General features: G+C 43.1%; 1 protein-coding gene across 1 annotated transcript in view; it reads left to right on the top strand.

Annotated features, from left to right (window-relative positions):
* The first annotated feature begins 1,635 nt into the window (after positions 1-1,635).
* The window catches only part of XYLT1 (xylosyltransferase 1), a 183,364-nt gene continuing 162,012 nt past the window's right edge, over positions 1,636-22,987 (top strand). Inside the window, exon 1 of the mRNA XM_027654970.1 lies at positions 1,636-1,864. Within this exon, the coding sequence (XP_027510771.1) occupies positions 1,643-1,864 (222 nt within the window). The 5' untranslated portion in view covers positions 1,636-1,642. The remainder of the gene's footprint in view (positions 1,865-22,987) is intronic.

Below are 22,987 nucleotides of genomic sequence, written 5' to 3'. Positions count from 1 at the left end.
GAGAGTGTGGCCTTATTTGAAACTGCATGTTTGTGCTTGGGCCTGATTCAGGTTTCATTGCTCTATCCACGAGGAGCAACTGCAATGAGTTGATGGTTTTGCACCAGGACAGAACTGCTGGGAAGTGAGTATCACATGGCATCAGAGGGCAGGACAGGACAGGACCAAAAGAGCCCAGGAACTGCTGTGTATGGAACAACACCTTGCTTGTTTTCCCAAGGGCACAGTTTACCACTAGAGACTCAATATTTGTGCAATAGGAGCAACGGATTATTTATTTGTAAACCTGATTCTTCCATCAGATAATGAGATTAGTATCAAAAATTGTAATATTAGCAAGCCTGTATGTCAAATCACGTGCACCTCTTTAAAGTATTTGCACAATGCTTCTTACCACTAATCTGCCAGGTACTTCATCTGCTTCTGAAACAGCGCAAAAAAGGATACCCCCTCTGAAATTTTATTTGCAGCTTCACTGGATCATGAGGGAAATTCCCTTAATAAGGGATGCTTCTGAATCTTACTACTTGTTTCATTTTCTTCACATCAGAAACTAAAGCACTTTCAATGCAACAAAATCCTGCTGGTCTCTGCAAATCCTACCTGGCTGTCATTTAAAAAAACAACTGTTCTTATCAGGAGATAGTATTTTTTTACCTTTGGATTTGATTTGTAAAGTGGAATTAGGCTTACAAAAAGAGGCACTGTGCAGGCAGATTAAAAAAAATGCCTACTTCAGTACTATCATCAGATAATGAGATCTTTCAGATTAGAAAGCCAATAGCAGTATGGGAGAAAAAGGCAACTGAAGTCGTCCATTATGTTCACTTTTCGAGACACCAAGCATTTAATTACAGTCACCTTGTGCCCGAGCCTGGTACCCGCAAACCTCACCGTGCTGTGGAGGTGTCGCAGCTTGCTCTCGCCCTCACTCCGCTGAGGCCAAACCCTGCCAATGACCTTTTTGCTTAAAAAAAAAAAACAAACCGAAAAAAACCCTCACTCGTGGGGAATTTGGACCATTTTTGTCCTTGACAGGGGCCGCAGGCATCCGTGCCGGTGTTCGCACCCGGGGGCTGCCGCTCGCCAGGTGAGGGGCGGCCGCGGCTCCACCGCCCGCCAGGTGCCGCCGCCCCGCTCCCGCCCGCCGTGAGGCCGCGTTCCCTCAGAAGATGGCAGTCGCCGCCCGCCCCGGCGCCGGCCGCCCCCTCCCCTCCTCTCCTCGCCCGTCTTCCCGCCCGCCGTGAGCCGCGGAGCGGCCCCGCCCCGGCCCCTTCCCCTCGCACAGGGCCGGGGCTCGCCCGCCCGCCCGCCCGCCCGCCGGCGGCAGCAGCCCCCGCTGCCGCTCCTCCTCCGCCTCCAGCCCACCCCCCTCCTCCTCCTCCTCCTCCTTCCTCTTCCTCCGCCAACCCCACCCCTGGCCCCGGGCTGCCCCGGCCCGCGGGCTGCCGCGCCGCCAGGGCTCCCCGCCGGCTTCCCCCATCCCCACGCGCCGCGCACACCTCCTCCTTCTCCCTCCCTCCCTCCTTCCCCCCCTCCGCCCTCCTCCTGCTGACGTCTGGCTCTGCCCGGCTGAAAACTCGGTGCCGCGGCGGATGCGGCGGCTCTCGGGAGCGCGGCGGCAGCGGCAGCAGCAGCGAAGATGGTGGCGGCTCCGTGCGCCCGGCGGCTGGCGCGGCGCTCCCGCTCGGCGCTGGTGGCGGCGCTCACCGTGCTGCTCCTGCAGACCCTCCTCGTCTGGAATTTCACCTCCCTCGACGCCGGCGAGGAGCAGCGCGGCGGCCGCGAGAAGCGAGACCGCGGCGGAGACCAGCGGGGGCAGCCGCAGCGCCGCGGACCCGCCGCCCCGCACGGCAAGGCGATGGTAGGCGGGGGAGCGGGAGCGCCCGTGTGTCTCTCGCCGTTCGGCCGCGCTCGTGCCGGGAGCGGGGGGCGCGGGGAACTCGGGGCGAGCGAGGCGCGGTCGCCCCGGGGCTCGCGGTCCCCCCGCCCCGCGCGGGAGCCTCCCGCAGGTGCCGCGGTGCGGGGCCGGTCCTGCCCCCGGTGCGGGGGCCGGGATGCAGAGCCAGAAAATGCATCCGTGGGATCCTCTCCCGTCCCCGAGAGAGGGACCTCTCCTCTCGTCCCGTTCCCGGCGCTGCCCGCCGCGGGCATCCCAACATCCCCGAACTTCGCGGGAGAGCCGCCTGTCTCGCACCTTCCTAGGGGTTTGTTTTACTGCTACTTTTGTTTTTTCCACCCAGAAAACCACACGGGCTCTATTCTTTAATGCACGGTTCTGACAGGCCCAGAAGGTGACGGGCAGTGAAATGTAATCATTTTATCAACCGCTAACAACTCAGGGATACTGAAACTACACACAGAGGATGGGGACTGTCTCTTACCACGTTCTTTTGCAAACTCTCCGGTTTTCATTCAAATGACTCGGGCCTGAAACCGCAAGAGATTGCAAATCTGGCCCTATTGCCAGTTGCATTTTTGAATTTTCTAATAGGCACTTGAAAAAGCAAATTAACAGTGTTCTTGGTCAGTTAATGCAAATCTCAGATATGTACCACTGGTACTAGTATTTTTCAGCTCTAGAGAAGCTTCCTTTGATTTTCATTTAATTTTTTTAGCAGTAGGCTTATATTAAATAAGTGCTGCCTCTCAGAGTATGCATGTTTATTTTTGTCTATTTCTGTATTTCTGTTTACCTCTTGAGAGAGAAAGCAAGAGCTTGGGGAGATGATTTACCCTGCTAAATGACTGTTGGTGTTTTGGCCACAGAAAGGCTCCAGAGAACTGTGCCCTGAACACACAAGTACTCTGTCAGTAACGTTTAGGACAACTTTTATGAAAGGTAGTACATACCCATCCACTGTGAGCAAATCCCGCTGTGCTTTCTAGAGGTGAAAATTAAAATTCTTGTTTACTGAATTAAGTTTTTATCTCTATGCATAATCTTATTTTGGTACTTGTCATTCTCATAAAGGTAGCTATTTAGGCTCCACTGTTTTTCCTCTAGCACCCTGCCCTCTGGCACTTTTCCTGTCCATCTGGTCTTTCATTCTTTCATCTTTCAGTCTTCTCCAGCTTTTTCCTTCCTCGATCTCCCCACTGTGGGTTATTGAGGTTGGTGGATGCTGGTACCTGGGCAGACAGGGGGCCGGGAGGTGGCTCCAGCCCTGCTTCCCAACTCCCCAGGCTTTCTAGGAAATGATCCTCTTCTGTGGGCTCCGGGGCAGTGTTGGAATGTGTGGTGTTAGCAGTTGTCCTACAAACGTCCTGGCATAGTGTCCGGTTTGCGCCCAGTGCGCTGGAACAAGCGCCGAGTTCGGGGCTGAGAGCTAATTGTTTCCATGCTGCTGACACGCAGCCGTAGAGTATGATTATTTTGATGCTGGCAGTTCTGAATCACGCCTTTGTGCATACAGTTTTGATCAAAGACCTAAAGATGGAGCACTGGGGTTCTGAATAGAAAACATGTTTTAAAACACATGCTGAGTGCGCCTATTTTCCCCTTGTTGTCTAAATGACTGGTATGGATCTCGCTGGGCTGTGCCACAATGTCTGACTTTGGGAAGCAACAACGCTCAAGACAAGTGGCAGCATAATTGACAAAGTGTTTTGTCAAGAGGTGATTTGGCAATGCTTCTTCAAGATTACTTTATGGTACTTGTGGCTTTGCTTAACCTGCACCCTGGGAAGTGGCCGCCATCCTTAAAATTACTTTGTCAGAATACAAAACCTCACACTTAAGTATCCATTTATTGATTAAAATGTGTACTTGGTGGAAAAGCGATAAGGGAAATTGGGTTTGTGCAGATTTCTGCCTTAAAAACCTGGCAGCTGGCTTACATTGGTAGGTGAAGTTCCCAGGCACTCCTGACATGCAGATGTTGATTTATCTGACCCTGACTATGTTACCTGTCTCTGAGGCAAGCCCAGTCTTGATTTCAGACTCAGTTCATGAGGAAAATCTGTGATCAATGGAATTGCACAATACATAATTGATGTGAAAGAAAATTTTCTTTTTTTCCTCTTGCTTTATTTCCATATTACAATGTAATTTATGAAATACCCAAGCAAATTTATTATCCTACTCAATCCAAGTTCCCCAAAGGTTGTGTATGTCAAATTGCTTTGCAACAGTTGGATAAGCTGGCTGGTGTGAATACTGTAGTTCCATTATATCCAAATATCTTTGGGTTAAACGCACCTTAGGGGCCCTTCACCAAAAAAAAAAAGGTATTGATTTAATGTGTCTTTGGTCTGTGAAGGGAGTGGTGTGTTTTAATGTATTTTGAGGAGTATATTTTTGAAAGGCTGCTAAATGTTTGTCTGTGATGTGGTACTTGATCATGTTTTTTCACTTGCCCCACTAGCTACCTTTATAAGAGCGTTTATACTAAATAATTATGCAAACCAGATTTTGGACACTTTGCTGAAGGTAGTGCTTCTCAAACCTGTGTCTGAAAGTTGCCATATGAGGTTACAGTGTTTTTATTTACCTTAGTTTTAATTTGTCTCTGCTCTATGTGCAAGACTGAAATGGGGGCACCTATTTTACTTTGCTGAGCTGGACATAAGTAATGTGAGGATTTGGTAATTTGTGTCTATGGGAAAAGAAACATAGTCCTTTGAACCAGGTGCTTAAAGGGTATTTAGCTTTTTATTAAATGTTGTCAGATACATGTAGTAAGCAATATAATTTGGTAAATGAAATAATATTGTACCATAGTAAAAGGGCTGCCCCCCCCCGTACCTGTGTGTAATTGAGTGGGAATTGCCAACTTGGCAGGAAGAAGCAATTTTGAATGGAGCTATTTTGCAACTGAAAACACTTACTGTGCTAGATCCCCTGGCCAGCTACATCTGGAGCTTTCATTAGTCATAAGCAGTTTCCTGCAGTTGTTCCATATTTAATTAAACCAGCTTATAGATAATTTGAAAGAAGTATGAACTGTATCGTTAGCAGCGATTTCAGTGGCTACTTGCAACCATTTTTGCATCAGCTCAGCACCCTTTGCACAAGCTTTATTCATGCAGCAAAACTCAAGCATTGAAAGGGTGGAAGAATTAAGCTGCCTTCTGAGAATGGGTTGATCTTTATGGGAGGGTCTTTGTCTTTGAAAAGTGTGCAGCAGCTTTTTGCGAAAATACCATAAGCATACTGCTCAGTCTCAGGCCTTTTTAATGCAGCCTGCTAGCCATGGTGGAAGGGGCTTTTGGATGTTGTGTGTTGGGAGCCCAAAGGGAAGAAAATGGAATGCAAATGCAATCCCCACTTGAGGGTTGCTGGTGATGAGAGGGATGTGGCAGCAAAGCATCTGCTGTGGTCGCATCTCGCGCCTGGCGTTACATTGAGGGGCAGTTGTGTGTCGCAGTGATGCTCGTGTCACCCAGCTGTGGCCCCTGCCTTGGAATTCAGCGTTGAAGGCCATGTCTGTGGGTACGTGCTGCTCCTTTGTGCCTCCTGGTACCGTTGGGTTTTCATTGCTGCCTGTTTTGCCATAAAGCAAAAATGCCAGTGCATTGTTACTGTGTCAGTAGAGTGAAATACAGCTCTTGCCTGCTGGTGTGGGATCAAAGTGTTTCTTTAGTCTGAAATTTTGTGTGTTCATTGTAAAGAAATGGCGTGTTTCTTCCAGCATGAAGCTGTCAAAGGAACCAAACGTATCGATAGCTCAAAATGTTCAGAACTGTAGAATGAAAAGAAAGTGTCGTGCATTTGGGGACAGCGAGGAGCTTTAATTCCAAACAGAAGTTAAGCTAGGGAGGACAGTCCTGAGGATCACTAGTGCCTCTCCTTATTTTTATTTCTGTAGAGGGAAGTGTGGTGTTTCTTCTCCTGGGAATGCGGAGAGCGAGGCTGGGTCCTCCATGGGTTGATCAGCTGAATGTGCTCAAGTACATTATATTTTTTCTTGCTTCCTTCCTTGTCAACTCCTGGTCATGCATCCTGAGCTTCACCAGGTTAAAGGTGAAAGAAGTCAAAAGTGTACCTAACTGTACCTAAACTCTGTATTCCCTGTTGGTTACTGAAGCAAGGAAAGGCATCCAGTGGCTGCTGCTCTACTCCACGCTAACAGTTTTAAAACCTGTGATCAGTTGTTGTAACTAATGGCAAAGTACCAGCAACTCTAATGCTGGAGAACACTGCAGGAATCATACAGCAAAGAAAACCCAGGAGTCTTTACTCCACTTTCTCTGAAGTCCATCCATCAGTTGTTTCCCCCTGCCTTTTCAAAATGCTTCCCCAGACTAAGAATGGTGCAGAATTCACCTTGTATGTAATTCAAAAGCTTGAGGTTCTTTCAGGTTCTTTTGAAGTGTATTTGCCCCTGGAACGTTCAGATTCTGCCGGGGGATTCCCAGCACTGTTTTGCCAGAAACATACACACAGCCTGAACCTACCCTCTGCTGAGGGTACCTATTTAAACATCCTCCCCTCTAAGAAGCTTGTTGATGTAGACATGTGGCTTCAATAATTTCATCTCTGAACACAAGAAATGAGGGAAAACCGGTTTGGAGAAAAACTTTTGGACCTGAAAGGTGCAAAGGGACTTAATTTAACATTTGCATGTCCAGTGGTGAATCAAGCTCTGGAAACTGAGTCTCACTTGTTTTAGTGCACTGGTCTCACTGAAACAGCTTAGTTAAGGTACCTTAGGTTGTGAATAAAATTAATAATGTTGAGCTATTATGTGGCCAGAAATGATATATTTCTTAGAGAATGGGTCCATAGTAGTGACTTGATCTTTAAGTACAGTTTTACTTGTTATCGGGAGCTTAATCATGCTGCACTACAGCTTTAATAACAGTTGAAAAGGAGAATGGAGACAACTAATCATTTTGTAATGGCAAAGGGGGGAGACAATACCTCTGCAGCTGGAAGCTGGGTAATGATTTTTACAAAGTCACACTTAACAAGGCACACGTTAATAAAACAAACAAATCTTTTCTGTAAGAGAACTAATGTATGCATCATTTAAGAGGAGTATTAGAACCAGAGAGATTGATGGTCTCCTGCAGCAGTTACCTCGTTAAGCATCTTCTCTGCAGGAGTGTGGGAAGGTGTTATACCAAACGGATCGAAAGTCTTTTTCAGGCCACTGGTGCATTTTTTGTTGTGCCAGTTTTTTATTCTTTAATGTATGATGGGATTTTGCAGATGTTCCCTTTGAAATAGAAGCCTTTTAATTTTTTAGCAAGAGAAGACCAGCTGTTGTACAGGAGATGTACAAATCCCATTTACTTCCTGTTAGCTATTGAAAAATGGGTACTTTTTGATGTAAAAGGCCCTCATTACCTGCCACATGTTTTGGCTGAATTCAGAAATATGTTTCAAAATATTTTTCCCTTCATCATTGGAAGTCCGAGATCTGTGATATGGCATCTTATTAGTGCTTGCTGAAGGGACAGGAGTACAATGAAAGCATGAAGTGAACTTAATTTGTAGGAACAGTCAAATTATATAACCTCAAGGATTAATTTTAATCAAATACTTCCTAATTTTTCCTTACAGTGTTAAAATTAGATCTGACACTTTGCTGCAGCTTTTACAGTGACTCTTTAATTGGAATACAATGTCCTGTATTTTTTTCTCGTAATTTAGGCTGGTAGGATGTCTGGTTTGAGCAGATGCAGGAGCATCCCTGTGCAGATACTTGCAGGGAACATGGGTTCTGGTGTGTATAACCGCTTGTATTACTGGAGTTTGAGGAGTAGCACTTTCAAGTGTTTAATTCTGATTTTTAGGCTTGGGAACCTCAGTGCTTTTTTTAAGTAATGACAGGCCTTTGATGCTGTTCCACAGAGCACATGCTGAACAGGAGACTGCTCTGTGGGAAAAGGGAAAGCAGAAGTCTTGGTCGCCTTCTCTCATCAGTAACCCCTTGACATCTTTAGCAAAGCATTTAGAGCCACATAGCTAAAAGCCACATGTAGTTTTGGAGGTTTCAGTTATTGATGGTTCTCTTTGGTCTGATAATTGTTTTGATTTCTTTCCTCCAGAGGAGCCAAATCCTGGCAGGTCCCAACTTTATTTGTCCATTTCATGTTTGATGCCAGTGATTATGGGTGTCCCCTTTTGAATGTTTAAGCCTGGGATGAGTCTCACCTGGGGTGGTAAATTTGGGCAGTCTAGGGCCTTCTAATAAATAGAGAGAGGTGAGTGCCTCCAGAAGGCAAGTCAGCTCTCCTGAGGTCTGGATATGTGCACAAGCACTGCTCCTCTGCACTGGCAAGGGAGGGGCCACGGCAGTGACGCTCAGGGACCTGCAATGCCATTGTAGGAATCCATTCCTTCACATGCCAGGTCTGGTGTTTCTCTTCCCCAGTCTGCAATGTGTGCTTAATTAACTTCCCATCTTTCGTGGAAGTGGTGAGGTCAGTCCTTGTGAGGTCGTTGAGATCTTCAGCAAGGACCAGGACCAGCTTGTCAGCTGCCATGCATTGGCATAGCTCCATTAAAGTCAGTACAGACCAGCTGAGGTTTCTGGACCCACAAATGTAATTATTGTTATAATAATAGCATCAAACAAGTAATCATTATTTTTACTCTCTCTTTTCATTTCAAAATGAGAAAATTATTTCCTCTTGGATCAGTGAAAGTAATTTACATTATGCACGATAATGGTCTACATGAAAATATAATTATTATTCATTTGCATGGCACCATCTGGGCACTAGAAGCTTTAGAGACACATGTGAGGAAAGGTCCCTGCCTCGATGAGCTTGCAGGCTGAATAGTAAGTATAGCTGCTGCTAGTGCTTAACAAGAGTCACATGTGGAACTTCTGCAGTTTTACCATCAGGGACCTGTTCAGCACAGGACTTCCACAAACTCTTCTTTGGTGATTTCTACTCACCCATCAGAATTTCTCTGTGATTAGCACTGTACACCCTAAGGGTAGGTTGAGTCAAAGGATTGATTAGCACGGATGGATCAAGAAAGAACCTAGCAAGAGGCTAGTATTATGAATTGGCTGCCCAGTTTTTGGGCAAGTAAAGAATATTTCCAGGATTCACTGGGAAGCGCAAAATGGTTTTGGTGCCTGTGGACCTCTGCCTCTTACGGAGTTATTCCCAGGCTTTACATGAGATACAGGACTGAATGCTTTACTGAGTTTGAGTAAGGACTGGAATGAAGAGACCAGACCTTATAATTGTGTGCATATAAAACTTAAGCAACATGTAACATTACCTAAACTTATAGTGTAACCTTGCTGAGTACCGAAAGGGGCAGTGCAGGACAGTTAAATCATGTGACTTCTTATTTTTAGAGATGATTAGAGAATTCCTCCAAGGGATGAACTATTTATAACATGTCTATACTTTGCTTCTTTTCTTTTTTTGGTGATGAAATTAAAACAATAAATGAATACCAGTTAATTAAAAAAGTTAGCTAAAAAAGATTTCACACTAGTGTGTGGTTGACTCTGAGGTCAGATCGTGAATGCTTCCCACATATATTTTGTTTTCAAGCTACTGTTCTGTTGCTGTTCTATTATTAGAGAGTAAGTGGGATGCTTATTTAAAACAACTCTACAAAGCTGAATGACACTGCAGACTTCAGTTTAACTTGGATTTGGTTGAATGAGTCACGGACAGTCATTTTTACTTCATGCTGCAGCCTTTGCTTGCCCTTCAGTTGTACTTTTTGGTTCAGTTGTGTTGATGGAATCTGGGTATTTTTCTTCGACTTGATGCTATTCACTGACTTTTTGTAATGATGAGTTTTAGATTTCATGCTCTCTGAATTTTTGAGAGGTCTCTCGTTTTGTTCTTAAAACTCAGCCTATCTGTAGGTAGTTTTGTTCTTTATAATTGCACTGTCTCTGATTCAGGAGGACACACAGTTCAGTTAAAACATCTTTGAATGAAAAAGCGGTTGAGGTTGTGACTGTATTGACTGAAGTCAAGCGAGTTCCCTGAAACTCCATCCAGCCCACTGACCCTTACTTGGAGAGGAACAGACAAACCTGAAAAATGACATTTCAGTGGAAAATTTTTGTTTCTTTAGAATTGTGCAACCACATGTCATAGAGGCAGAGACCACATCTCACATGTTCTGCCTGTAAGTTTAGCAGGGTGAGAACTGGCCACACTTCAGGAGTTGCCCAGGGTCATTAGTTATTTAAACTGAGGAACTTTTCCCTCAGCATGGCAGTGTACCTGGAACTGTAACCAGCTAAATGACCACCTGCTAATTATGAAAATGTAAACTGGACTTCTCTGTAGAAATGGAGTGTTACCAGAGATCTGATTGGAGTCATCTTGAACAAGCATGTGAATAAAAAATAATCTCTTACCAAGCTTATATTACCTGGTTGAAAAAATACTCTCATGAAAAATAGCAGCTTGTCTGCAGTGGTCCACATTTGGGTAGCTGGAGATGAATCTAGGCACCTAATTATATTGACTTAGATGCTTATGGGCTTGAAACTTTCAATGGATGCGTGACACAGCTGTTTAAATATGTAAATATGAATTCAGGTGGCTACTTAGGGCATCTAAGTTCAGCAGCTTGGCCTACAATGTGTAAAACCCAAGCAAACAAGCAGAAGAGGAGTAAATGTAGTAAACAAAGCTGTTAGTGTGTATACACTAGTAGAGTAATAATACCTTGCACAGCTACTGTGCCTCAAATTGCTCACATTTTGGCATTCACTTGAATTGAGTTTAGTCACTCAGTTGCATAAATAGAAACTTGGAGGTGCTGCCTGCTAACAGTGAACATGCAGCAGTACCTCAGCAACGAACTGGCTTTTTGGCAGTTTTACAACAAAAGATATGCAAGTCTTCAACGCAATATTTTGATAAGTCATTGGTTCTTATTAAAATAATAATTATGGTGATAATTATAACTGCAGTTGGCTCTGACTGAGCTGCTGAGTTGGGGACGGCAGGAGGAGGATTATGAAATATTCTCATAAAGCCATCTGAATCCTGCTCTTTTAGCTCTGTGCACACAAGTGAGGGAGTTTGTGTCTGTAGTTCTGGCATGTCATGGCAGTGCCCATGTGCTGTTTGGGTGCCCATAGGGGAGAGCTGGAGATTGCTGTGCAGTCTGCCTCACAGGCAGATCATCATCCCTGTGTTCGTGTCTCTAATAACAGGGACGTGGTCAAAATAGGGGATAGTGTTTTACAGCAGTACTGTGATAAAATGGTGTAATAAGCTCATGGCCATCTGGCTTTCTGTGGTCAACTCTGTGACGTTTGCTGTGTCTGTGCCTTCATAGCAAGATCCTGTCATTCCCAAAGGCCCAGGTTAGGCACCAGTAATATTGAAAACAAAGGGAATTTGGTAGGTTTTGCAGGTAGCACTGTAGCTATGATGACACTGTCCCGAGCCTTTCTAATCTAATTCAGTATTAAACATTTACACTGGCCAGGCTGCCACCGCATTGACCTCATGTGCTAAGTGACTGCAAGTGATTAATGACTATTTATTAGGAAAAGATGGTCTCAAACCCGCTCACTTTACAGGCAGTGTAAACAGTGATTTCCTCTCCTCACCCCCAATCCCCAGTTATAAAATGTGATATTTTTTTCTCTTTTATTTCTTTTGAAGTTGATTTTTCTCACTCCTGGATATCTGAGAAGAGCAAACTGCACTGGCCATTTCCTGCCCCTCTCGTGTGAAGCTGCAGTGGCCATCTAGGGTGTGAGTTTTGGGTGCTTGCTCCCCTTGATTAGGGCTTTGGTGAGATGCCTCATGGAACAGGCAGGAGGAGAGTTAGTGCGGGATAAATTTGTGTATGGGGAAGAACAGAAAGGTCAGCTTAAGGCTCTGTGGAACTTCTGAGAGCACAACCAGTTTAAAAGCAGGATAAGTCAAAATGCGTTTATCATGCTTTTAGGGGACAGGAACTTTCTGAAGGGAATCTCATAACAAATGATCATTTTAAAAAGGTGGTTGATGTAGAGAAAGAGCCAGGTTTATTTGACATTTTGGGTTGGTTCCTGTAGCCTGGGACTTTAGTTCTGAAGGTGCTGTGGGATCCATGGGTTTAAGCACATATTCCACACGGTAGAATTTGACTCAAAGGTATTTGATGTGACAGTTAAGTTACAGAGTTTGTTTGCCTTTATACAACCAAATATATAAGTAAAAAGTGCTTTACTAGATTTCAGACAAGTTTGACAAAGTTTTCTAAATGGTTTGGGTTTTGTCCTTTTTAGTACCGTCACCAGTCTGTCAGACTGAACAATGATCTCATGCAGAATGTTGTCAATAGGTTATTTTGTAGTTTAAGTCCTTCAGGAGATTTTCACTTTATAGTTGCAGTGATGTAAATTTACAATAATTCTCATATCAAGGACTCATGAATGAATGTAATTACGGAGGGGGGGGGGAAAAAGTGTCTTGCAGGTCAAATGGTTCTTTGAGGTTTCCATATTTGGACAGTGTGGACAGCTCAGCAAGTGCTGGAGCATTTTGTTGCTTTTGAAGTGTCACTAATTTTGCAGCGAGTGTTCGGCAGTCACGCACTGTCCTCTAGATGCTCTCTGTTTGTGGAGTGTGTGTCACTTGGAAGGGAGAAGTGAAAGGAAGCCCTTGAATTTCATACTGTCCTGGATTCAGCCTCTGGGTTGGGTTTCCAGTTTACTTACCAGACCTAGCCAGGCTTTGATCTAAATTCTGCCACCTAGACAAACCACTTCAGTGCTTTGAAGCCTTTGATAGAGCAAGGTGCTATATGATTTTGTTGTTAGTAAATGTTTTTATTTTATTCTTAGTTTTAGCATAGTCTCGTGTATTAAATTCCTCCTCCTTCCTGAACAATTCACTCCTGTTTCTGGAGCTTTTGTCAGTGGTTGCAGAGCCCGGTTCAAGGTCTAGTTGGAAGCTGCTGGGAGTTATGGCATTGACTTCAGTAACTCAGCTGGGACTGTGTTGGTTAGGAGGTGGATTAGTGTGCTCGAGGTCTCTATTCCACACCTGGTAAATAGTACCTCCGTTATGGAACACTGTTTCTCCTTTGACTAAATTGGTGTGGTTTTGTTTTCCTTGCTGTCATTGCTAAGCTGCTTTCTTCCGAACTTGTAGCTGTCCAGTTTGAAAGAGTGTTTCCTGTTTGCTTAAAATAAACACTTCTGCAGCATTTGCCTGTTTTACGCTGCCTGCAGACAGCAAAATGTGTCCTCAAGTGTTCAGATCTGTTGCTAGGGTTAGGATGGTAGTTTCATAGCAACAGAGAGGTGCCAAAGGTGTTTGAATCATCTCTTTAGTAGCGAGTTGGTGGTTTGGTGGTTTTTGCATTTCTCCCCTTCCTGTTTACAAGGGTAGAATGTGTTCAGGGCTCAGTTTTGCACTTATACAAACAGAGGCAGGAATACATACCTGTCTTCCACAGTGGTCATGTATTTGTGAGTCTCAATGCCAATTAATATAAGCAAGAGTTGCCTAGTCTAGAATTTTCCAGACTGGCTGTTGTCTAGAAATATTCTGCTTTGCAGCATGCAGTTTAAATAAGCCTAGGACTTGGCAGGTCATCACTTCATCAAGTTCGTGCTCCTTTAGTAGCAGATTCCTTTAGAAAATCTTCACGTTTAGTGTTAGTTCAGACTTTGATCATTATCCTATGTAAGCATGATGTGTGAGTGATTTTTGTACAGGACTGGTTTTGAGACACCTCTGCCAATTAAGTTTCATCATTTTCAGTGTGCTCAGGTGTTTGCTATAGGATGAAGATGTAAATGAGAAAGAGCTTGAGTAATACAGTACACTGAGAATAACCTGTGGTTCTTCAGAGCCACTGAGTGTTTTCACTAGGAGCCGGAGTGCAGATTTGAATGTAAAATGAATCAAGAATAGTCTTATGAATATGATTGTGTTAGGGTTTTTTTTTAATACAGTCTTTGTATTTTCATTTAAGTTGTTAAAGTGAAAAGGGTCTTAAAATAAATGTTGTTCTGTTGTCCCGAAATGTTCCATGATAAAAAAAGGAAAAAAAGGTAGTATTTCATAGCAACATTTCAGGTGGGTTTTATAAATATTATTTCTGTAAAACCTAAAAGTGATATAAATCTGTGATATAAATTAAGCAGTAATTTAAAAGTTAAAATAATTGTATATTATTTTGATTTTAATTTCTGTCCTGTGTCCTGAATGGAGATTACCCATGATAACAGTGACTGATGGTGCTGGACAGGTACAGCTCGAGTTCCTGCATGTTTCTGTTAGCAGTGGTGGAATTATTAAATAATCACTCTCCATTTTTAGTGTTTTTATGATTGCCAAAACTTATAATTCAGGATTTTTTTTGAAGGCCCTTCATACTCTGCTGGCCTTGTTTGGTCTCAGTAAAAGTTGTACAATGTTAATAATTTCATCCCATGCTGAATTACTGAAGGTGCTCATGAATTACTGAAGACTGCACTTGAGTTTTGCATTATGCATGGAAGTATTATGTTGATGGCAGGTGTGTTGAATCCATCTGTGTTGCATTATGCTTTACCTTTGATTCTCTCAATCAGCTCTTAAGAGGTCATCTGCTTCAGTAAGTGTGTTACTGGTGGACTTCTTGGGCCAGATTTGAAAGGAATGGGTGGGGTTTCTGAATGGGTTCAAAATGCCTGCTTTGTATTCAAAATTCATTTGTATTCTGTGTTAGAATTTAATTTAAGTGTATTGATCCCTACATAAGAAGATTTCCAAATTGCTCGTAAGTGATTTTTCTGCCTGGGGTTCAGCCACTGTGAGGTTAAACTACAAACATTTATGTTGAAGGACTGTCTTGTATTCACATCAGCTTGTGCAGTGTGTCAGCTTGACTGGTTGGTTTATGGTGTTTTTAACAGCTGGACTCGATGCATCATCTTACTGCCTCTTCCTACCTTGATGATGCTATGACTGTATGAGTCTAACTGATGAAAAATCAAACAAAACTCAGAGTCTAGAAGAAAGGTGCTGTGTCTAAGGCTGCGTGGCAGCAACTTGATGTGGATTCAACTCCCAGCTTTACAGAATGCTGCTTGTGTGGCCTTCTCATGGAGGAGGAAAATACAGGGCTGGTTGTCTCTGCTTCCCATTAGTCAAACAGAAGCACTAAGTCACTGGATATGGGCCTGGTTTGTGTGCACCACTTCCTGGCAGACTACAAACACACCTATTGAAGCTGCACTGAGAGGCCACATTTGCCAAACAGCCTGGTCTGTTTGTTGTTTGGAGGTTTTTGGTTTTTTTTACAAGAGGGTGACTGTCCTGGATAGACCAGTCAACCACAGGAGTTTGAAGGTTTAAGCAGCATTCATAACCTGACAAGTGACTCATTTGGGAATACAGAAGAGAAGGTGTATTTGAAGCAAAGCATAAGTGGTTTTTTGCCACGATATCTCTTGAGGATTACCAATAAGAAGATTGTATAAATGTACTTGGTTGTGACAAATTCTTATTCCAATACCAGGGCAAAAAGTGGTTGTTGCATACAGCTCTGTGCATTGGGTGTGTGCCCGGCATCACCCCCACAGGGTTCCCAGAATCACACAAGTTCTTCTCTTTGTTTCAGTTTCAGAGTCTTGACTTTGAACCAGAACTAAAACTGATGGTTGACAAAACAGTTGCCAGCCCTTAACCTACCCAGGTGGGTTGTGCAGGCATCTTTCCTATGACAAGAAAAGAGACCCTCCTGCTCGGGCTGTCTGATAGACCCTGGCTTGGTGGGATGGATGGTCCAGGTCTGGGCAGTCATGGCAACCACTTGCTGGTTAGATCTTGTTACCAGTGCTATGGGCTGGGCTTGTGCCTAGCTTGCTTTTCAGTGGTTGTCTCTGTTTTGGAGCAGTTGGTGGTAGGGAGCCCATTTTATCTTCTTTCTTCTACATCTGTAATTGGGATCATTTTTCTGTGAGCTGCACACATCTGTGGCCTAAAACCTGTGCTCTGGGGTAAGTCAGTGAAAGGTGACATTTCCCAAAGCTCAGCATTCACTTGCCAGTAGTGGAAGCAGCTTGTGCTGCTTCACTCCTGTGCATTTTATTTTTAAGGATTCAGCACTGATATTTATGAAATCCTTTGCTTTGCACATGTCAACATAAATAAGAATATCTTCTGAACGTACCTAGTTGCAAGCCTAGTATTTCTTGTAGGATTACCAATCTCCTTAAGTAGTCCTGTGTGTGTGTGTATGTAGGGGAGAAAAAACAAACCCAAAAACCTTTGGCCATTCCAGCACTAAGTCCTTGAGAAGAAGCTTTTCAGTTATCCCTAATGCTCTAAAGCTTGCTGAATAAACAAAATGAACACAGATGTTTCCTCACTGGTGATACAGTTCGTAAGAAGACACTACTTAAGGCATTGCTCAGCTGCAACTTAAACTTCTGTGGGCAGGAATCTGTTGACCAAACAATTCAGTCTTACTCAAGGAAACTTCCTGTGAAGTTGAACAGGCTTGCTGAGTAATACTTTTTGTGTTAGCAGTTTATTAACCACTTAATGAATTACTCAAACATGTTTAAATTAGCCAAAAAACTCTTTTCTTGCCACAAGGAAATGCTGTGAGGATGCTGCAATATGCTGCTGAGGCCGAGTCCTGTTCTTGGAAGAATGACCATGTGAACAGGCATTTATCTGCCTGCAGTTCTGGGAGCAGTTATGTGGCTCACAGTTGATTAAAAACAAAATCAAAATCAGTACTGTACAGAAACCCTTTATAGGTGTTTTAATTCTGTCTAAACTCTGGTTATACGATTTTAACAATTTTGTAAGAAAACTTCTTCATATAAGGAAAGAAGAATAACTAAGAATTGTTTACAACCTGTATTTAGTAACAAAGCAACTCTTTGCTACTACACTGATCAGGCTACCTCCCTACCTATTCATTTTTGCAATTATTTTCCTTTTTTAGGCAATTTTTTCCTGAGTTTAAGATCTTCAGGTTTATAGAACAGAGTTTGACAATGTAGGTGGGAAGGGGAAGCCAGAAAAATGTGTAATTCTTCAGTGAAGCTGCACCACAGCAGTGGATGTGCCCTGGGAGCAGAGGGTGCTTCCAGGATGCCCTGATCTTAGACAGCTTTCACAGTTTGCCTACAGATGAGGTAATGGTTTGTAGAGTAGAGCAGGGCTATGTTATTTCTTTAAGTCAAGCTTGACGAATCTGACCACTTAGACCCTGCCTGTCACTACAGACATTGTGTTTGAAAAAATAAAAAAGAAAGACTTGTATGTGTGTGCAAGGATTTATGTTTTAATAATTATTTCAGATTGTGTTTTGTGGATTTTTAGAGGTATCAGTTGCTACTGGAAGGAAGGTAACTTTAGTCACTTAGCTCATGAGAAGTTAGAAACAACCTGTGTAGGATGAAATTACCTTAGAACTGCTTATTTCTCTTACTACTCTGTTAACTCCTGACTCTTTTTGGGAACTGTTGTTGCACTCATCTCCAAATCCCTTTTTATTGAAAACGTACTCCTTTATTCCCACATCAGGCTGAGCTTGCTGTTGCTGCTGTTTCTGTTGGCCCAAGGCAGGGACACGTGGAAGTGTTCAATGTTTGACTGCTGAGCGGTGCCGTGGCCGCTTCCCAGGGCCCACATGTGCGACCCACTGTACCAGGATGTCCAGCACTGAGCCACAGCTGTGCCAGGCATCCTGCAGGCTTGAACTTCAGCCACCCCTTGGCCCACACAACGTCTGATTCACCTGCATCTCGTCAGCGTTGGTGCAGAGACAACTCATCACTGCTGCAGAGATGAACTCTGTTTGGATTCTCCCTCAGAGCACCATGGAAACTTGGTTTCATGTCCACGTCTGTGGTCCCTTTCAGCTGGCACCTTTCTTCTTTCTAAAGATCAGATATTCATGCTCTCCCTGTCATTTTTTATTCTCACTGATGTGTATCTCTAGTTCTGTTCCTCCCTCCCTTTTCTGAACAAAGATCATTCAGTGTTTCTGAGCATTCGAGTAACAGTTTTGTCCCCTTTTTGCAGACATAGGCCAACTTTGATCAATACCAAAAGCAAATGGTTGTAGAAATTCACATTATGCACTTGCATGCTCTGTAGAGTGTCTTTGTAGCTGGTACTTAGCATATTGCCTCTGGAAATGTGTTTCTGGCATGTAGCTTTTATTTGTGCAGCAAGGGACCCTGGCAAAGGCTTCATGTTTGATGTGAACTCACAGCTCTTTTAGATATTGAATAATATAAATAAGGACTTATCAACAAGGGAAAGTGGTGGCAAAATAAGTGAAGGTGAGTGTATTTGATCCCCCCCAAAGCTGGTGGAGTTTTACTGTGATATAGTTACTGTGAGCTAATGACCCAAGTCCTGAGTATATGGCTTTGTGGTGGTTATGGCTGGGGTAGAATTAATTTTCTCCATAGAAAATGGGGCTATGTCTTGGATTTGTACTGGAAAGTGTTGATAATGCAGAGATGTTTTGGTTATGGCTGAGCAGAGTTTGCACCATGTCAAGGCCTTTTGTGATCCTTGTACAGCCATGCTGGTGAGGAGGCCGGGGGTGCACAAGGAATTGGGAGGGGACACAGCTGGGACAGCTGACCCTGACTGATCTTATTCCAGACCATATGGTGTCATGCTCGGTGCATAAACCTGGGTGGAGAAGGAGGAAGGTGGAATGTTGGGAGCGAAGGCATTTGCCTTCTCAAATCACTGTTACTGTGATGGAGCCCTGCTGTCCTGGGGTGGCTGAACACCTGCCTGCCCATGGGCAGTGGTGAATGAATTCCTTGTGTTGCTTTGCTTGTGTGTATGAGTTCTGCTTCACCTGTTAAACTGTCTTTATCTCAACCCATGACTTTTCCCACTTTTACTCTTCCAATCCTCTACCTCATTACACCAGGGGAGAGAGGGAGTGAGCAGCTGCTTTTGTGCTTAGGTGCCAGCCAGGAATCAACTACGAGAGACTTGTTACAAAATATAATTTTTTTTGATCCTTAATTTTTTTATAAAATAAAGAAGAATTAAGCATTTTCCATCAAACAAATTGCTATTTTTAAGCATGTTTAAATATTAAACTAATATTTACAGTAAGATGAAGAGAAACAGTTTTTTACTCTAATTCTAAGTTAAAAACAAAGTCACTTTTCCATCTTCATCTAATATGTTGTGGTAGTTTCCTCTTTGGATGACAGCTGGAGGGGTCAGGGGTGACATGAACCAACAAAAACTAGTATGGGATGACACTTCATGGCTTATGTTGTGTTAACTTGGGGTTGTATTGCTAACTGCATCTGTAGGACAGCCTTTGCTTACTTTGGCTAATTTGAAATCTTTGACTCCTCATTTGCATCCATTTTGCATTGATGACATTTTTGTGCCATGGCTGACACTTGTTTCTGTGCTGAAAGTAACTGCAGATTCTGTACCAGACTTAGTGAAAGGTCCTCATCAAATCAAGTTATGGGGTAGGAGCAGAGCAAATAGGGCGAAGGAACTTGTCATGGCTTTCCACTCCAAGGTGAATTTTTAACTTGAAGTAGAAAGTACATTGGAAAGTCTGCTGTGAAGTCACCGTAAGTAGAAGTGGAAATGTGGGTATTGGAGAGCAGGCACCATCTTTTTCAGTCAGTTAGAAAAACTGCACACAGTATTCAAGGTGACACCACACCAGTGCAGAGCAGAGAGGGACAGTCCCCTCCCTCGACCGGCTGGCGATGCTTTGCCTGATGCACCCCAGGACAGGGTTGACCTTCCTGGCTGCCAGGGCACTGCTGACTCATACTCAACTTGCCATCCACCAGGGCTCCCAGGTCCATTTCTGTGGTGCTCTTTTCCAGCATCTCATTCCTCAGTTTGTCTGTACATCCAGGGTTGGCCCATCCCAGGTGCAGAATCCAGCACTTGCCTTCATGGTTGATTGTCCAGCCCTCTAATTTGTCAAGATGTCTCTGCCTTGGAGGGAGTCAACAGCTCCTCCCAGTTCAGTATCATCGACAAACTGACTTAGTATACCTTTGAGTCCTACATCCAAATAGTTATTTTACCCAATCAAAAGGCCAACCGAGAAGGGATGATCATGCTTTTGAGGCTATGAAAAGTCCACAGTGTACTCTCTCAGTAAAGCATGCACTTATTTCCCTCCTCCTCCCATTTCCCTAGAAATTGCTTCTTTCACTTGTGTATTCTCTTTATGATGCCAGCTGCTTTAAGAGAAGCGTCTTTCTGTGTTGCTTTTCCATACCAGCAATAGGAAAAGGCTGGTAGCTGCTCATGGATATTGAAAGAGACAATGGAAACAGGGTTTAGCATGTTTTTTATATTTTACAAATAGTGGTGTAAAATAAACTTCAGCTTTGGGTGGGTGTGCTTTGTCTCAAAGAGCCCTACAGTGGTGGCATGATATAGTGTAGCATAATGAGAAAGTTGCAAGCGGTGTTTGAAATAATATATATTGTATTAACAGCAAAAGCAATTGATTATGGAAGGAATTTCTTAGGAAGACTGTCAATTTTCTGATGCTGGAGTCTCTTAAATGAAGACTAGAGGCTCTATGGGAACCAGAAGTTAGTACAGGTATCACAGGGTAATGTTCTACCATGCTGGTCATAGCAGGACACATCTGTGCTTTTGTGGTGTGTTGGAAGGTCAAAGGGGAGACAGGTAGTGGAGTTCAGGCTTCAGGTGAAGTGCTGTTCTTGGATATGTGTGTGTGTGAGATTCATCCATGTCACTGTGCAGGAGCTTTACCTAATGGTAATGTTTCTGTTAGCTTGGCTCAAGGACACTGTGCTTGATATTTACAATTTCTACCTTTTCAAGATCATTTATGAGTTAAATTAAAACGAGAATGCTCGCCATCCTTTAATATGTAGCATCCAGTGGGGATTCTAAATTCCTCTGAAGCTGGTGGAAAAATCTTCAGTTACTTTGGAGGAGTTAAGATTTCACCTTAAGGCTTGTTTGCTCCAGCATTTGTCCTTTTGAGTTTTAAATGCTTGGCACAGCTGTAAGAGCTGAAATATTTAGCAGTGATCGGTAGTGACTGACTGCAGTCAGAGTCACCTGGAGCTTTGCACCAATTTGACATTTTGTTTTCTAAGCTCAGGTTGATGTTTCCTTTAACATTTCTTACTCAAAATCAAGTTCAGTTTTGGTTCACATTGCCAGGGAGGCAATACAAACTCTGCCCTTAGCTACAGCAGTGTGCTGTGACATTTATACGGCGGCAGATGCGTGAACATCCTGAGCTAATGTTTAGGGCTCTTTTGCCAATGCAAAGCATTTAAGGATTTTTCTCCCTGCTTATGAAATGCACTTGTCCCAAATATGGAATGAACAAATACATGTAGAATAAATGTTTTTCCCTGTGCCCTATTTATTAACGAATCAGCCAGCCTTATATACATATATATGTATTTATATGCATATGTGTATGGAGGAGGAGATTTCTTGCAGAGTGGAAGTCAGATGGAAGGGTTAATGCTCTCCTTGTAAGGCAGTAGTGTGTCAGCCCATCCCAGGACTTTGATGCTGCATAAAGCAGCTTTAGACTCCCAGTGAATGCTCTTTTGTTGCATGGAGGAAGACAGTGACACTACATCTGTGGAGAGTGAATCTCGAGGAAAAAGAACTTTAAGAGGTGACAAGGTGAAATTTGTATTCGTACACTGCTTGGGTGTTTGGAGAGCATATTCTGTGTGCAGAGTAGTGCTGCTGTGGCAAACCAGGTTTCTGATTCTTAACAAAATTGTTACTGTTAGTCTCTTGCAGCACGTCCAAAAGCTCTTGTCACATTTGATTTCAGCTTAAAGCTGTGTAAAGCCTTCAGGTTTTCTTTAAAGGAACTTTAGTTGAGAAGTCATGTCTGTCTGCTACTTTCATTTTTTTTTTCCTTATGGTAACTTTTCTTCTTGGTAATTGAAACAAAAACTGCCCACTAAGTTTTGTTTCATGTTTGCTACATTACAAAGAACATCCTTGGCACAAATTTTATATATATAGCTGGAGCAGAAAGCATAATGAAGTAGAGATTTGGAAAGGAAAGTACTCTGTCTTTATCTAAAATAAATGTTGATAATCTGGTGACCTTTTTAACAGCACAGGAGTGTGATATCTTGTATTTATTTGCAGTCTCCTTGTTTATATAGGTCGTCAGTGGGATCCTGCCATCTCTTGCCAGTTTCTGTATTTCCCCCCCAGTGTTTATGTGTGTGTCATCAGGAGTTTGGAGCATAAACAGTGCAGTTTCTGCAAAGGAAAGTGAACTCTTGCTAATCTGCTACAAGTTACCAGCAATATAGATGATAAAGAGGTGAGGAATTATGAGTCTGGAATATAGTAATGAACAATTCCATTCCAGAGCTGTTGACAGGACACTGCGGGAGAAAGTTGTCAGAAAGTGAGGAGCAGCATCTGCCATGATTGGGCATTGCCTGAAAGATTTTAATAAATATTAAAAGTAAAGTATCCATTTTTATTGTTGCAAAACATATGTCGAGGGCTTTCTCTAAGATTCAGAAACCTGGAGTAAGTTTGGTAGTGCTTCTGTGCATCACCAAGATGATAACTTCTTTTAAAAGCTGTATTAAAAGTCACTTTGTCAAATAAACAGCTGATCCTCCTTTCTTGGCCTGCTTTTTTCCCTCCACTTCTCAGAGTATTTTCCCTGTACATATGAGTTGTTTCTCAGTACCAGACAGGGCATGTCATCATGAAGAAGAGGTTGAGCATCTTCTTGGTAAGGACTGATTGGAGCATCTTATGGTTGAGGATACCTGACAGTTGACAGAACTTTGTAACCTCAGCTGAGGAAATGACAAATCCAGGAGGGATGTGATGCCAGTTAAAACTGTGCAGGAGCTGATGCACAGAGTAACCCTTACTTGGTTTTTATGCACCTGGATTTCCAGTTTCCTGTTGGCATCTTTCTAGCTTGAAAAAATTGAAAGGACAGATATGACAACAAAATGTAACATACAATGACCTCAGAAGCTTCTCTTAGAAAGTAAACTGTGTCTGCAGTTAGAAAAACATATTATTTTATGCTCCAAATTATTTTATGCTCCAAATTATTTTATGCTCCAAATTA

Source organism: Corapipo altera, unplaced genomic scaffold, assembly GCF_003945725.1.
Source record: "Corapipo altera isolate COAL_440 unplaced genomic scaffold, ASM394572v1 98, whole genome shotgun sequence".
NCBI lineage: Eukaryota > Metazoa > Chordata > Aves > Passeriformes > Pipridae > Corapipo > Corapipo altera.
The sequence above is the reverse complement of the archived record's forward strand: the minus strand, read 5'-3'. Positions and strand labels throughout refer to the sequence as shown.